Below are 11,395 nucleotides of genomic sequence, written 5' to 3'. Positions count from 1 at the left end.
TTTGATGGTTGATTCAATGCATCAAAATTGGACCTTCCTGTTACTTAGTGTCAGGCCCTTTTCAATATTTTAGGTAACGTAAATCTTTGCATCTAAAGTTTGTACCTCAAAATAAAAATGTTGCCTTTCTCAAGAACCGTAGACTGATGGAAAAAATCTACTTTGGAAGCTAGGTTCTCCCTTAAAAGTTTTGTTTATACTAACACAAGACTCTAGGAAAAGAAAATGTTGGAGAAGGTCTGATGGGCTACGGAACGAAAAGGTTAGAACAGAACACATGCTTCTTCTGCATAACCACTCACGCACTGCATCTCCTGCTACAAGCTCACAGGGACTGGGGGAAGGCTGGGAGAAAGGTCAAGGAAGGTCTGCACATGGATCCCAGCCTCTCATCCTGTCACTTTGCTCCTGCTTCCTAGACCACAGGAGTCACAATGCTGTTTGGCATATGCCCTTGCACGGCAAAGGTCTCTCAGCTTGGACCTATGGCTTCCACCCAGCTCATGTGGAAGCTGTTACAGCTATCCCTCCTTCTCAACTCACACATCTTTAATATGAACTTTAAGAAAAGATGCCATCAAACACCTGTTTAAAAAGGAGCAATTTGCTTCATAACTAGGCCATCAAAAGCCCATACCTCGTGGCCCAGACCATTCATTCTTTGTATTTGCACTTCAATCAGATTTTTGATTGGCAATTTATCTGAAATAGTCTGAAATATCCTTGGCTGGCATTTTAGATGAAAACAGTGTGTCCTACGTTGAGTCAAATTTCGTATTCAATGCCTGACAGGTATCGTGCCCTGCTAAGAATTATGACAGGGATGGATGAAAGCTTGGAGACTTCACCGTACACAGGGGATTTGTCACATCATTTGCTTGGTTTTACTTTTGAGGCATTATTGGAAATGCGCTCAAAAACCCAGAAGATTCTGAGCTTATTTACTACCGAAGGACTTCAGCACAGACCCTGTCACCAAGACATTAACATTCAATAGGTTTGGAAAAGAAAATAAAGAGTTTTATGAAACTGCTTTGTAACGTGCTGCCTGCCAGGGTCCAAGGCTCCTTAAGCAGTGGCCAGCTCTAAGGAAGAAAAGTAGAATTGTGTGACAGATACTGCAGTGAACTCTGGTCCATCTGTTTTGTCTCTGCTGTCTTCTGGAATACAGTTGACATTAAATGACAGGAAATATTTGTACATTGGTGAATGGAAAAACAAAATATTGACTGCAAAAAATGATGATTATAAGTGGCAGCAACATTAAAAATATGATTTCAGTATGACATGAATTGCAAGCATTTGATAAAGAAGGAATAACATATATTGATCTCCCTCATTCTGTGCTATGAATGTCACTAAGATCAATGAAAGTCACCAACATACACAAAGGAAACTGTAGCATGTACCACTATGGAATAGCTGCTTCTGTTTTTATACACACTGTAACTGCAGCATCATAATGGCTACAGTTGCACCCAGAAGACAAAACCGTATTTCAGATATTGTAAGCGATAAAGCCTGAATTCCTAGCATCATTTCACATTTTTCATAAGCTAAAGGGACAACTACTGGAAGGATTTTTGCACCTTTTTTTTTTTCTTTCTTAAAAAGCAATAAACTCCATACAGTTCATCAGTACAAGACATTAACTGTGCTAATGAATTTGTTCACTAAATAAGAGGTATTGGCAGTATTTTCCTAAACAGCATCATACAACGGGCGTGAAAACAAACAAACTGAAACATCTTAAATTGCTTCTGGTTTACTCAAAATTCACAGGCTTAGAGGGACAACAGCAAAGCCAAAAAGCAGCAGCACACGAGTCCAGCATCACCAAACTTCTCCTGATGTCAAGAATGCACAAAACCAGCAGCACATGCTTCCCTTTTACAACAGCCCCCAAAGCTGTGCCCAGCACTGGCAGGAAAAAAGAAAAGCTTTACAGTTACAGGGGCACCTTTATAATTTTCATATCTCAAAATTATGGCATTTCCAATAAAGGCTGCTTTTGAATCTCCATTTGCTTTTACAACTCACTTTGTTTCACAGTACTCTCTATCTCCTACTGTTAATTCTTGAAAGAAGCCTTTCAAAGATCAATCCAGTCTGTTAGGATTCTGGATGTTAAAATTGATTTTTTCTTGTCTACTTGTTCTTTTGAAAGGCTTAAAAGCGATTTGCAGCAATCAGCATAAAGGAAGTTGATTGACAGAGTTTAACAAAGTGATCTAGAGGAGATTCATCAGGGGAAAACTGCATACATTAGAAACTAAAAGGTGACCACAGTTTTTCTCCATCTCAAAAAAAAATGCATTCTTTTAGATGTGAAAAATCATTCTAAAAGCTTCTACAAATAGTCAATGAAAAGCTTAGAAAAAACACAGTTTTAAATAAGAGTCTGCAATGGTAATCAAACAAAAAGAAAGGTTAAAAAGGCAAGCATTACAACAAGTAACAAACAAATCCATTGACCTTATTCACACAAACCTCAGAATCATAGCTGCCAAACTTCCCTCAAATAAAATACAGGAGATTTAGCTGAAATGCCATTATATCTCTTCCTGTGGAAATTACGGCCTTTTTCCTCCTTGTTGCCTGACTGTTCTTTCCTTCCCAGTTTGCTCTCTCAAATTGCTTTTCCCTGCCACTCACTTTCCTTTACCTGCAACAAGAGAGCACAGCTGGAGGGTCCTCGCTGCACTCCCTAGTCAGTGGTAGAGAGGGAGAAACAGAAAGGAAAGCCTGTGGCACTTCAAGGGCTGCTCCATAAGCACCTCCAGCCACAGATGAGCAGCGGGAAGGCACAAAGAGCCCTCCTGAAGATACAGTAACTACTGCATTCCTTAAACATTTCTAAAAAATAATTTTAAAAAGCCCAAAGACAGCTCCTTAAAACTGTCCAACCAACTCTCCATGGTAATACAATGGAGTTAAATATTGCGTATCCCCACTTGACATTTTCATTCTTCTCTTCTGAATATTTTTTTTAACCTATGGTTATGTGCACAGTACAATACGGACAGAAACTAGAATAGGCAAAGGATTTGCTTATTTGGTTTCCTGATGGTGCAGGATAAATTTTTGTGCCACTGCCACTACTTGCAAGGCCCTTACTTTAAATCCCAGACAAACCTACCCAAGTCAAAATTATTGACTTTCATTCAACACTGCAGCTACTTCAGTTCAAGGCTGTTTTAAATTCATTTGCAGGTTATTAACAGGATAAAGCTTTTATCTGCCTAAAACTAGAGCAGAACCCCAAAATAAACACTTTTGTGATGTTGCTTCAGACTCATACATCTTTTCATTTACTTTTTAAGTTTCTCCAGATTTTCTGGACTTTTCACCATTCTTCTGAGACTTCAATTTATTCTTACCTGCAAATATAACTAATGTGTTAATCATCTCGGCTTTCAAATCAGTTATGTGATAAAAAAACACGTAAAGTCCCTAACATTTTAGTCTGCAAAAACCTACTATGCTTCTGTACTAACAAGTTAATTTGTATATATCATCGAATCACAGAATGGTTTGGGTTGGAAGGGACCCTAAAGCCCACCCAGTTCCAACCCCCTGCCATGGGCAGGGACACCTCCCACCAGACCAGGTTGCCCAATGCCCCATCCAGCCTGGCCTTGAACACCTCCAGGGATGGGGCATCCACAGCTTCTATGGGCAGCCTGTGCCAGGGCCTCACCAGCCTCTGAGTAAACGATTTCTCCCTAATATCTAATCTAAAACTACTCTTTCTTAGTTCAAAACCATTATCCCTTGTCCTATCACTACAACCCCTGACAACAAGTCCCTCTCCTGTTCTTGTAGTCGCCCTTTAGGTACTGGAATACGTCAGGGTCTTTTTTTTTTTTTTTAAATCAGGTTTATATCTGTGGAATTTTTCCAGTGCTATTCTACATAATAAAGTATTTCATATAATTAGTTTGCTTCTATCTGGTAATTTACTGTAACTTACACACTGTTGTATTTATTGGAGACATAAAAGAAAAAAAACATATTTGAAATGCCAACAAAAATGGAACAACACAGAAAAAAGAATTTTTTCATTAATGATAAAACATGTAGTTATGAAAGGCGGCACACAGGAGTCATTCACTCACTGAAATACTGCAGAGACTAAGGGATTTATGCAAGCTAATGATACATACAAAATGATACTTCAGTTTAATACATCACACTGCACTAGCAGCTTGCAACCCAACTACACTTCGAAACCATCTCAGTCTTCTGCTCAATTACTCATTGCGAAAATTACATTTTTTTTCTTTAGAATACCTATCTTTGTTAAGAGACAAAAGGATTCTGTATGTGTAAACCTACAGATTAATCTGATAATGCCAAATATTAAGGTCAAGAACTATCAATTACAGACATTAAACATGATTGGTACTTAGATACAATCTTTACAAATCCAACTCACAATCACATTATGTATTTCACAGAAGTGCAAGAAATAATTCCATTACTTCCTTGCAGGCTGACCAGAATATTTTCTGTTAGTCTTGTAGAGACTTTTGCTATATATTACTTGAATCTTGTGGATAAATTTCGTCAACTCTCATACAATATATAATGCAGCATTCATTAATGCCAATAATGAAACAGTTTCTTTAGAGAATATAGCACCTGGATTCATTTTATGATAAAAACTCACTTGCTCAATTGTTTTTCTATTCAAAGGCTTACATAACCAAAAATCTTTACATATTCTAATTACACAGTCCTGACTATATCAGCCTTAGTTTCTGCATAGTTGTAATTTAGAATGAAACTTTTTTTTTTTAGCACAGTAAAGATTTTTATCAAATAATAGTGGCAATCATCATGAATGCAAACCTGCTTTTATTTTTAATAACATGACCTAATGAGAATTGCCATCTGTAACAAAAGCTAATTCAGCTTCCCCATTGTTGTCTAAATTTTACCTGAATGTTTTAATGAGCATATAAACATTTCAAAAATATTCTAAAAAAACAGAAAATAACTTTTTTTATTTAGAGTTACAGAATGTTGTTAAAATTTTAAGCTTTGTGAAAGTCTAAGAAATCGTTAAATGATGGCTATTTACCTTGGTCAAATTCTATAGTTAGTGGAGTGGCACTTCATAGGGTTTCACGTATAAATCTCAGAAACTGTTCATCAGTGTTAAAACAAAAGACCTTTCATGCAGAAGTGAATCAGTAGCTGGCACGCTGCTGGTTGATTCTCTGCTAAACCAGGACTGGGGCCTATCACACATTTGCAACTACCTTTAGCCAGCTCTGCAGAGTAGTTCCTGGCTCAGCTCAAAACGTAAGGGATGTGAAATAATCTCCACATACCTTCTCATGCAATCCAGCGCCCGAATAAAGAAATCTTTGTGAAGCTGATGCTCGTCCCTCAAGATGGAGCACTGCTCCAGTGTCACTGACATGGATGTCCGGTCTTTGGCACTTTTGCAACAGGTGAAACGGACACCATTCAGCTTGCGGCAAATCTGAAACACAAGCAGATGTCAAAGGATTGCTCTTCTCGCTCCTCAGGTTCTCTACACACCTGCAGACTGTCAAGATCCCACAATTCTACAACCACAGACAACTAATACAGAAAACGATATTTCTCAAGAAGAAAACTGGTATTAAAAGGTGGTAACTCAATCCTGAATCATGTGTCTGCTGACATATGATTTAACTGCCATTATAGTTAAATTATTTATTAGAGCTGCCTTGCGGATTTTCATATTCTAAGGATTATGGACATGCTGGCCTGACACAGTGGCACAAAAAGGTGAAAATGTTGCACTGAAAGGGACTGTAAATTTCTCTTTTGTTTTATAAATTTTCAGCCATAACACTTAAAAAAAAAAAAAAGGACCAAAAGATGATAGCTACTGATCGATAGCCCATTTCCAATTCGTCCAAATTAAACATCTTAAAAACAGATCTTAACGGTCTCCATTAGGAGGACAAGCCTGAAAATAACCTGCCCACTGATGAAAAAGAAGGCCTTATTGGTTTGAGGAGAGAGCGGCACGCAACCTTGCACTACAGTTGCCGTCTATATACTGGTTTTGCTCCCTTGATATTTACTGTAGCACACATAACGCTTGATCCCTCAAGCACATGCTTGAACTTTATGCATAGGTACCACACAAAAATTTCTTCATAACAAACTGTGGAGTTATCATCTTTTGTCTTCTTTTGTTTCAGTAGAAAGCCTTGCCTCCTGTTTTATCACCAGAAGTCAATTAAGACAGCACTGTGACACGTGCACCATGTTTTATATTTGGACTGATGAGGAACAGGTTCTGTACAAAGCAGGAGAGACGTCCAGCACCCAAGTGGTCTGGTTCGGACACAAAACACAGTTCATGGAGGATGGCCTAATTCTCCAAGCCAGAGAAGCAATCTAGTCTCAATCCTGTCCCCATGCCCCAGACCAAGTGAAGCAACAAACTGATGGTGGACACAGCAACGACCACCTACTATTCCTAGTTCTTATCACGCTTAAGCAAATTACTAAAACATCTACACTTATTTACAGGTTACCAAACCACTGCATCCAATTTCCTGAACTTGAAATATAAAGCGCTCATGTTAGTCTAGACTATAAAAGAAAAAGTTGCTTGATTTTTTTCTCACTTTCTGTGACAACCACACTATTCAATTAAAGCTTAATTGTCTCAACACCTAATGAACATTGAAAGAAAATAAAGAAAAACTTTGACAAGGCTTTTTTTAACTCAGACTTGAGAACACAAAGGACTAATTCCTCATGAGGGTATGGATGCAGACAAACCCATCTTTATACTGAAAATAAAACTAGTCCTTAATTTCAACAGCTAAACTGTTCAATGTGTGACCCAGAACAATTAAAACTTAACATGAATGACTGCCACGGAGTGCTTGCTTTCACCTGATACTGACAAAATTCTAAGGGATAAGGGAACTATGACATATTTGAAGGATACTTTCTCACTTTAAGAAGCAACTGCTTGTTGTACCAGCCCATTAGGATATACATTGGGTTCAAACAGGAGTTTACTAGAAAAAAAAGTCAGAGAGCTGATGTGCCCAATTATGGGTCTATTTTTCCCCTGATATCATTTGTCCTAAGAAAAGGTAATACCCTCTCAACCAAGCTTTGCTTGCTTCTGTCCCTGGACAGTACCAAAAGTAAACAGTTACAAGAATAAGGCAAGGTTACAAATCACAGTGTTCACACCTCAGCCTGAGGAAACATTTCAGCTAGGCCATGGAGCACTGACTTAGCATCTTTCAGAATAGAATTGGAGCATGATCTTCATAAGATTACTTCAGCAAATAAGCACTTGTAAAAAAAATCCATTACTGGCATTCTCATAAATTCCTCTTAATGTAAATGGCCTAGACAACACTTGCAGCCTTTTAAGGTCTTTGTAAGGATGAGTAACATCTCAGAGGTTAAGTCCAGGGAATTAACGGAACCTAACTTTGAACCCAAAGAAGTATATGATATTAAAGGAGAATCTGCGTTTTCTTCCTACAATTCAAAACTGTAAAACATATTTGCTTAAAAAAAATGGGAATTTGTATTGCAATTTAAATAATGTACTATAAGACTTTTTTTATTTTAATTTATTTTTTTAAGAAAGTGTCAAGTAGGGCTGATAATGCTGTGCAAAGAGTTAACAGCTTAGTTGAAGACATTAATTCTCTTTACACTCATGTCTTTTGAAGTCCGTGAGTCACCACGGCTACTTGAATCAAATGAGTCCTACGCAAAAACCAGGTAATCATTCTGGATGGGTGACAGCCTCTGGTGGCAAGGAGGGGAGACTAAAGCCCAAATCCGGGCTGACAGCACCCGACTGAAGTGCTGGAGTTGGTTTTGAACTGAGAAACACTCTAGGCACAACACGCAAATGGCCATAACCACAATCTGGAGGTCTCATTTTGCATATAAATTCAATCCAAATGGCTCAATCATTTTAAAGTGGATTAAGTAGAAAACAATCCATTAAATTAAATAAGCAGATAAAAAAATCCTTAGCTTCTGATTTAAAGAGAAATCTAGGTCAACATGATAGTCCAGCACAGATAAGTCCTCCGAATAATTCTGTTCACTAAGCAGCAGCAGTTAAAATAAATAATTAAAATGGGCAAACAGTGATCAGATGCTCAAGAAATCTAATAAGGTACAATACAACAATCTACAGTAATACCATAATATCAGAACACACAGCTATTGGTATGTGTCCAGCTTGAATTTTATCCTCACTTTTGCTCACTTCATCATACTGGGAATGTAGGAAATGTCTGTTTTTCATTAATAAGCGTTATTATTAAATATTTTTATTCATGTTCCACATGAACTCAGATTTAAATTATTATCTGTGATTAAATTTAAGAAGGGGATGATAAAAGAATGTAAAACAATGAAAACTAAAACAAGCATAAATCAATATGCTGATTTCTTCTCATATAAGAGAAAAAAAGGGGTCTAGCTTAGGAAATACAAATATACATTTAAATCTCTGTCCCATTATACTTTGGATAAGAAATGTTTGTGGTATCAACTGGCAGAAGCTTTTTGCTGTATTTTTTTTTTTTTTTTAAATGCAGATGTGTTCTCACCAGACTACATGCAGGTGCAGATACATATCCATGTAGAAACTCACATCTCATATACTATAACAGTGGTATTCTTACAGCTGGAAATCTGACTTTCCAACGTATAAGTGTAATATAGTGTAACAGTGTGTATATCAGCAGGTCCATAAATACCCTTTTCAGAAAGTTATGTAAGTTATGTAAAGTAATGTAAGAGAAATACAATACAGGGAAGGAAAAACTTGAAGCACTTATGTCCAAAGAATGTTTTTCACCTGTAAAATTACTTTCAGGAAATCCTGAATAGATCATAGAAGACAACTTTCTATATACAAAGATTAAGTAAATTCTATCATATGCTTTGTAGCTCAGCTTATATTACCCCAGACTATTTATCTTTTACTTCTTTGCAAAGCAACATTTCACAGTAATTGCAGAACAGACACTGAAAAAAAAAAAGCTTACATTTTTATGCACAATGGATTTATACTACAATAGCATGTGATAATATTGATTAACCCAAAGAAAAATTTTATTAGCTATATAAAAAATTATACCAGTGTTATTGATATAGACATAATTAATATTGTCGTATTCCTATTGTTAACGAAAAGTCATGCAAAATATTATGGAATATAATAATATAATAAATGACACTTTGCATCAAATATTTACTTCCCTTGAAGGATACATGCATTTGAAAGTTCCCCAAATCACGTGGTCTTACTTTTCACTTTCAGTGGACACCAAAGGCTCAAGACTCTGCTTGTACAAATGGGCAGAGCCATCAAGGGTACTTTTCTAAATCTAAAACAATTACCTATTTAAATTTCAGACTCCTGAAAAGCCTGAGGTCTTTACGTGTATCTGTTTGGGTTTGTTTGTTTGTTTTTAACGTACATGTGCAAAATCACAGAATCGGGGAGGGAGGGGAATCTAATGATAAAAGCATGATATGATAATGATAAGCATGATAATGATATATATTTAAGAACCATATCCTGCATCATACCTCAGGGCTTTCTGATACTAAAGAATAAAAGCAATGTTTATTAAATAATATAAACCTTGGTTATTTAAAAACATGATTTTACACAAAAAAATGTTAGATATTGTAACTGAATACTGTATAGCTCATATGAGGTCATATATTTACAGCTATGCACAACCATCCAGGGAAGAGATTACGCTTGCCCATACAGCAGATGAATGGATCTCTGAAGAAAAGGCCCTGGGGTTGTGAGGCATTGGAACAGGCTGCCCAGGGAAGTAGCTGAGTCACCCATCTCTGGAGTACTCAAAAGATGTGTAGATGCAGTGCTTAGGGACATGGTTTAGTGGTAGACTTGGCAGCGCTAGGTTAATGGTTGGACTTGATGAACTTAAAGGTCTTTTCCAACCTAAATGATTCTATGATGGGGACACGGTGACCAAGACCACCTCCCTCTTCCAATTCTGGCTAGGTCTACCAGTAAATGTAGGAAGAAGAGAGGTATTCAGGAGTGGGATGAGAAGCCAACAAAACAGAAGAGTTAGAGCACCATTTCAGCATACCTACTTGAATAATTAAGTTCTCCAATCAAATCCTTGAAATTGATTGCATTTACTACATCAGAAAGCATGTGAAAATTAATACATCATGTGAATGTATTTGAAACAAAAGATCTTACCGTTGCAGCCAGCCACATGATTTCTACATTTTTTCTCCTCTTGGCCTGGATATTTTGATGAAGATTTTCTAGTAATCCCTTTAAATCATTTTGTTCTTGAAAATGCGGGAGGCCTAAAGAAAAAGAATGGTAGGGTCGATCATCATGGTAAGGTTGATGATAGTGCTGTGCTGATTGAAGGGTGTCCTTATTAAAGAAGAGGTGTATAATTTACAGCCTCATTTGGGAATGCAGGATGGAAAGCACTGGCGAAATATTTAGCGAATAAACAAATCTTACTTCTAAGTATGGGGTTATCTTCCCTGAGGGCTTCACATTGGTAAATTAAAATGTCTTCAACTTTCATCTTAAAAATGGAAGGTGAAAACATTCAAATCTTTGTCGTAGTCCTGTTCATCAACTATTACAGACATTCATTGGAAATGGATAGAGAAATAACTGAGTGTATTTAGAGCAGCTTTGATGCTTTTTTTAAAATTTATTTATTTTGAGGGGAAAATATTTTGCTTTTGTTTTCAAAAGGATACATCTCATTTTTATTATAAAATGATGCTTTAGTTCCTAATATAACCTACATTTACAGGGGTTAAACAGGACTTAACACCCTCATAAATCTAACATATGATATTGCTCAGTCTGCAACGATATGAGAATTTAATTTTGAAGTACAAAGTAATTTCAAGGTTTACCTAAAACATGAAGTTTTACCTACTTTCCCTAGTTGTGCCAAACAGGATGATGTTTTGTTTATCATACACACCTAGAGGGAATTCAAGAGTAAACAATTTAATTCGCTCTTCTGTGTTGTGTATATATAGAAGGGTTTTGTTTTAGGTGTTACCTTTATCTTTAGTAGTTTTGAAAACAACCAAAATCTGTTTTTCTAAATGATTTCTTTTTATGTTAAGGAAATAGAAAAAAAAATCAGTAATAGTATCAGCAAAATAAGTCTTAGAATCAATTGAGACAAAATTAAACCAAATCTATTAAATCAGTCTTTTTCTGCAAATACATTGACTTCCCCCACTCAAGAAACAGCAGGATGTTCCATCTAAGGGGAAAAAGCAAAACAAAACGCCTATGATTTATATGCAATTTCAGGGAGTAAAAATGATGCAACTACTATAATTCAGGTCA

At 36.5% G+C, this 11,395-nt stretch overlaps 1 protein-coding gene across 25 annotated transcripts in view; it reads right to left on the bottom strand.

Moving 5' to 3' along the window:
• The window catches only part of INPP4B (inositol polyphosphate-4-phosphatase type II B), a 361,482-nt gene that overhangs the window by 82,498 nt on the left and 267,589 nt on the right, over nt 1-11,395 (bottom strand). For 24 of the 25 annotated variants that reach the window (XR_014583909.1, XM_083834868.1, XM_083834859.1 and 21 more), the window contains 2 exons: nt 10,259-10,371; nt 5,340-5,494 (listed from right to left, as the gene is read on the bottom strand). Coding sequence is in view for 24 of the 25 variants with exons in the window: in XM_083834868.1 (XP_083690994.1) it covers nt 5,340-5,494; nt 10,259-10,371 (268 nt within the window). In the remaining variant the exon portion in view is untranslated. Of the gene's footprint in view, nt 1-9; nt 1,921-5,339; nt 5,495-10,258; nt 10,372-11,395 lie in introns of those variants that run through there. The other variant, XM_083834863.1, reaches the window with a different exon arrangement.

The sequence above is a fragment of the Anser anser genome (assembly GCF_964211835.1).
Source record: "Anser anser genome assembly, chromosome: 4".
In the NCBI taxonomy this organism is placed as follows: Eukaryota; Metazoa; Chordata; class Aves; order Anseriformes; family Anatidae; genus Anser; species Anser anser.
Note: the sequence above shows the minus strand (reverse complement) of the source record. Positions and strands in the feature narration are given on the sequence as shown.